The sequence below is a fragment of the Solenopsis invicta genome, chromosome 1 (genome assembly GCF_016802725.1).
Source record: "Solenopsis invicta isolate M01_SB chromosome 1, UNIL_Sinv_3.0, whole genome shotgun sequence".
Classification (NCBI taxonomy): domain Eukaryota; kingdom Metazoa; phylum Arthropoda; class Insecta; order Hymenoptera; family Formicidae; genus Solenopsis; species Solenopsis invicta.
Window position 1 is genome coordinate 10,513,540 of NC_052664.1, and position 5,991 is coordinate 10,519,530.

General features: G+C 43.1%; 1 protein-coding gene across 1 annotated transcript; it reads left to right on the top strand.

Annotated features, from left to right (window-relative positions):
- The first annotated feature begins 1,275 nt into the window (after positions 1 to 1,275).
- On the top strand, positions 1,276 to 5,591 carry LOC120357694. The gene has a single exon (XM_039448909.1). The coding sequence runs from the start codon at positions 1,415 to 1,417 to the stop codon at positions 3,401 to 3,403; it is 1,989 nt and encodes a 662-aa protein (XP_039304843.1). The 5' UTR covers positions 1,276 to 1,414; the 3' UTR covers positions 3,404 to 5,591.
- The last annotated feature ends 400 nt before the right edge of the window (positions 5,592 to 5,991 follow it).

Below are 5,991 nucleotides of genomic sequence, written 5' to 3' on the forward strand. Positions count from 1 at the left end.
GAATAAAAGACGGTACCTTAGCCCGCGCCCGACCGACCCCTTACAAAGGAAAGAACATAATCACCCTAACAGTAAAAGACCATGTATCGAGTATAACAGAGAGAGAGATACTTCGTGAAGCTATCTACTCACTTTTAGACGTAGTCAGGGAACTCGACCTTCAAACTTTATCCCTTTGTAACGGAGACGTCGGTAGCATACCATGGGAAAGCGTACATAGATACATTAACAATACGTTAGAAAATACTGGCGTTACCATAACAATCTGCCACAACGAAGTAACAATACCCTCTCGGGAAACAAGAGAAATAATATTGCACGAGAATCACGCGTCGGCCATCGGAGGCCACAAAGGCATAGCGAAAACATACCGTAGAATACGCGAAAGATATTATTGGCCCAAAATGAAGGCTGATATTCAGACATATATTCAGCATTGCCGGAATTGCCAGCTCAAAAAACTAGTTCGGAGGAAAACAAAGCAGCCGATGGTGTTGACAGATACACCGGACGCTGCCTTCGATAAGATTTCAATGGACATCATGGGGCCTCTCCCCATGTCGCATGACAATAAGTCTTATATCTTAACAATACAAGATCTTCTAACTAAATACTCGCTGGCAATCCCGTTGAAAAACGCTGGTGCGATAGATGTAGCGGATGCCTTTGTCAACGAGTTCATAAGCATCTACGGCGCCCCTAAGGCACTCTTGACCGACCAGGGGTCACACTTTTTAAACAGTTTGATGAAGGCAATCGCTAAACGATTTAAAATCTCTAGATATAACACGACAGCGTACAGACCACAGGCAAACGGTTCTATCGAACGCTCCCACCATGTCCTTTGGGAATATCTGAAACAAGTCATATCAAACAAAACGGATTGGAGCAGCCACCTTAAGTTGGCATGCTTCTCATACAACACAAGCGTACACGAGGGGACGCTATATACTCCCCATGAACTCGTCTTCGGTAAAATTGCGCGGACACCGACATGTGAAGTATTGCCAGAGGACATATCGAACGAGAGTTATGCCGACTACCTTACCGCCCTGTATAATAAGATTAGAAATGCCCAGGAAACAGCGCGCGGAAATCTTGAGCGGGCAAAAATTAGAGCCAAGCGCTACTACGATAAGAAAGCGAATCCATGTAACTTTAAGGTCGGCGATAAAGCATATCTCCTAAAAGAACCGACACACAAGCTGGGGGACCAATATACTGGCCCCTATAGAATAACCGAAATATTAGGTAACCATAATATTAAGATAAAGTTAAGTGATAGGATAACCAAAACGGTGCATGCAGATAAGCTAAAGAAAGCCCCCACTCCCCTCCAACCTCATGAAGAGCCACGCACACAATCGCTGGACAACGCAGCTGGCAGTTCCACGTCAGACGACAGTGAATAAACATGTTCTTCCTCCTAACACTAGTAACATTACCCCTCGCTTCGTGCCTCGTTGGTTATGACTGTGGAGGGGAAGGATTCAACGTAACCACGATATCGCTCCTCGACGTGGGAGCATGTGACACCAACGACATTGAACCAGAGAAGGAGGAAACCTATATCCAGCTGATGCAATTATCGGATTTCGACCGAACTCCAGCCATACAATGCAGAGTGGAAGTGGACAGAACAATTACTTATTGCGGTATGCACTCGCATGCCTCGATAGTCCACAACGGTAGGCGGGAATACCTACAAGAGATCGGAGAACACGCATGCAAAAGACTTCATGAGTCCGGCTCATTCCGTATGGGCGATGCCATGGTTGACGGAATAATAAAAAACGCAACCAATCTGAGAACCGTAACTCTAGCCGGATCGGCTACTACGGAAGCGTCATGTGAAGGCGCCCAATACACAGATGGATACGGAACCTGGAAAAATGTAGTGGTCCAAGCTCTATTAAGAATTACTCTAAAAACTTTTGAGGTGCAAGTTAAAAGGTCCACCGGGCAAGCTATAATGCCATCAGGGGCAGAATGTAAACTATCACATGGCTATTGCATAGACGTCGAAGGTGCAGAAACGTACTGGTCACCACTACCAGTTGACCATTGTCACTTCGACCAGTATGACATAATATACGAGGGCCTTGCCACGAAGCTAAAACCAAAAGTCAACCAATCTACACCAACTATATATACCGTAACGACTCAGGAGACCACATTCGCACTTACCAAAACATCAGAATTCGACGTTTGTGGATATAAACTTACGCAAACGGAACATCCAAAGCTATGTATTCTAGAAACCACAAAAGGACGGACCTTTCGGACAAGAGGAAAAATTGCCGTTGACAATCTGGATATTTTCCTCTACGTGAACTCGAAGTTTGTCTACGTAGAAAAACATATCAAGACACAACTCACTCAGCTATACAGGGACATTATGGAACAAAAGTGCGCACTGGAAAGACAAATACTGCAAAATGCACTAACTCTGGCTAGTGTAGCACCAGATGAAATGGCATTCCGGATAATGAGAGAGCCCGGATACACCGCAGTGACCAACGGTGAAGTTATACATATAGTGAGATGCGTCCCTGTGGAATGCAAGATTCGTCAGACTGACCATTGTTATAACGAACTACCCGTCTCACACCGTAACGCCTCGCTTTTTCTACTTCCACGTTCGAGAATACTTGCCAAGACCGGAACTATAAAAGATTGCAGCGATCTACTACCAGCAATGTACAAAATCCACGGAAGCTGGTTCCGGCTTACGCCTAAGCCAATCGAGGTTTTAGCACCGCCAATCATCCAGCCGCTAACACACCCCAAGTGGCACTATAGCAGTCCTGCGTCACTAGCAACGAGCGGCATTTATAACAATGACGACCTGGAGCGACTCCGCTCCCATATAATGTTTCCGGTAGAGAAACCGTCGATGTTAAACACAATCGCCCGAGGAGCACTGGGCGAAACCATTCCATCAGGCAGCATCTCGATGCTCAACCTTCTGGACGAGGACTCGCTCAACAAGATAGCCGAGTCCGCTGGAGCAAAGGCCTGGAAAGGCTTTGTAACATTCGGATCGGCGAGCGCTGGAGTGCTCGCTATTTTTATCATCATACGGGTGGTAAAACTTGTGATTGATACCCTGATCCATGGCTATGCATTACATTCCATATACGGCTGGAGCATGCACCTGCTGGGTGCAGTGTGGAGCTCGGTGACCCAACTGCTGATACATATCGGACGAGAACCAAAGGATGGACCATCAGCACCCGAAGATGCCCCGCCCCAAACCCCTTCGTCGACAGAAGACCGCCCCCCTAAACCCGTGACAACATGCGAAAGAGTGAGAAGTGAAACCAACACCAATCCTACATACACTTATTCCGAACTCCGCAGATACGTGAAAGACAGTCAACGTGAAGTGGAAATAGTTTAAGAGTTCAAAAATGTTAGCATACGCCAACATTTTATTATAAGGGGGGGGGTGTTATATCCCCAACGTGTTTCTGTTATATCCCCAACGTGTTTCACTCCCAACATTTATTTTCGACTAGCCTCATAAGCATTGTAACTAACATTTATTAGTCTCATAAGTATTAACCAATAACTCTATCATTGTAACCACTAAAAGGTACTACTACCATAAGTTACCATTAAAGGTAAAACCCATCGTTACCATTACCACTTAAGCAGTTATCATAAGTTACCATCTAAGACGTTACCATCATAAGTTACCATCTAAGACGTTACCATCATAAGTTACCATCTAAGACGTTACCATTATAAGTTACCATCTAAGATATTACCATCGATCGTATTAATTACCGTTACCACTCCCACACTTCGAGCGGGAGTTGCGTCACTGTTGGGCGACATGGTGGGGTACCCCCACCCGCGCAATATCAAGCCAAGCGTCACTCCGCCGTTGCGAGGCGAAGCAGTTCAGTTGAGTGAGAGAGTTCTAGCTCTTGCGTCACCGCGATCGGTCGACTCTTAGGAGTCGCTCCGCGAACTCACTATATCTTGTTTCAATTCCAATTCCTTTGTTAACGATTCCATATTCAAAGATCAATCTCGACTCGCACAAGGAGTCTAAGTTAAGTAATCCTCTGTCGCTAGAAGTATAATAACCGAGTGTTAATTAAACTAAGGTTTTGTATTGATTATTAGTAATAAATATTGTTCATTTTTATATAAAACAGTGTCTTATAGTATTCATTACTAACTCTAATATAAATTACGAAGGCTAAATTGATTCATCGTTCCGTGCGACTAAATAAAACAATTGCTTAAACATTATTAAATAATAAAACGTCTGCCACAAAATCATCGTCGACGTCGTCTCCATAAATCCACTGCACTGACCGCCTGAGCCGAGCAGAACTGCTGAGTAACACCTCGACACATCATAGACTAAATTGTTTAAACAATTGGCTGACTAACTGAGAGATCAACGCCGTTATACCTGTCCCGAACGCCGCAGACAGGTAGCAGAACAGCAGTCACACTAATTCATTACTCGTCTCGTGCTTCCCAGCCAGCAGGAAGGTAAGTAACGTTTAAATAAATAATAATTGTTAAATCTCCTGTAACGAAAACTTCGCATAGCAACCGCGTCGGTTACAATTATTCCAGCCCACGCGCGACAGTCCGGCGCCAAGACCGACCGTTGGGCTCACTTCGAGCACAAGTGTCTTCGTAACCCGACTCCTCTGGAGGGTCAGGCAAACACTTGAGTGACCCTCGCTTTCTTAGCCTGTTCAAACCGAAACTTCCTATTATCCCATCCGAGATATTTTTCAGCGTGCATGAATATAATATCAACCCAGTGCTCATAATAAAACAAATTGGCATGAGCTCTGCGTCCGAGGATTCGTACTATCACTCCCTCTTATTTGAATCAGATTATTTTCCGTGGCTCGACACCGTCTTGTGTCGCTCGTCTGAATATTTCCGCCACATATTTAATCACCACATACTCTGCGGCGAATGTTTTTTGGGAGTACCCCCACGCGCGCGGTTATACGATCTCGTCGGGAATCATTACTCTAGAATCGGCGACGCTGCGATTGAGCAGTGTACTAATTGCAATACCATTATTCCCCGCTCCCGTCCCGCGACACGGTGTTTAACTTGCCGCGGAGCTCTAGTTCAATTCGTGCGCCGTCTATGCACGACGGGTGAGGACCCTCACCTCGACGGAGAAGCCTATATTATCGCGATATCCGAGTTAGTGACGTGCCCCGGACCGCGCGAAGAGTAATTATCCTGATCAATTATTATAAAAAACCTCTTATCGCGACCTTTTCTCTCCTTATTTGATTGAAAGAGGCCCCGCGACATAACATCGTCTACAACGTCGACGACAAGTGTACGGGTTTTAAATGATGGGTCATAAAATATTTTTTGACAATGGAAGAGGAAAAAAACGTTTCTTCTTCCTAAAAGGCTGAAACAAATTTTTAATACAAAAATTTAAACAATATGTAAAAGAGAGATCGACAATAAAGAGAGAGCAATACGTTTTTCTAAATATTTGTTAAATAAATATTTTAATACGAGAAAAACCTAAACTATATGGGAAAGAATGAGAGGGAGAAGGAGAGGGATACGTTTTATTCCCAAATAATTGTTAAACTAATTTTAATAAATTGATATAAAATTTATATTAAATTGATACTAGGTTAATATTAACCTAATATAAACATAATAAAAATTTATATCAATTTATTAAAATTAGTTTATCAATTATTCGAGAAAAAACGCTATGGGAGAGAGAGAGAGAGGGAAAGAGAGAGGGAGAGAAAAAGGGATACGTTTTATTCCCAAATAATTGTTATTTACTAAACTACTTTTTAATAAAATTGATATAAAATTTATATTAAGTTTATATTAGGTTAATATCAACCTAATATAAACATAATAAAAATTCATATCAATTTTATTAAAAATTAGTTTAGCATATAACAATGATTCGGGAAAAACCGTTATTGGAAAGAGAGGGAAAGAGAGAAGGAGAAAGAC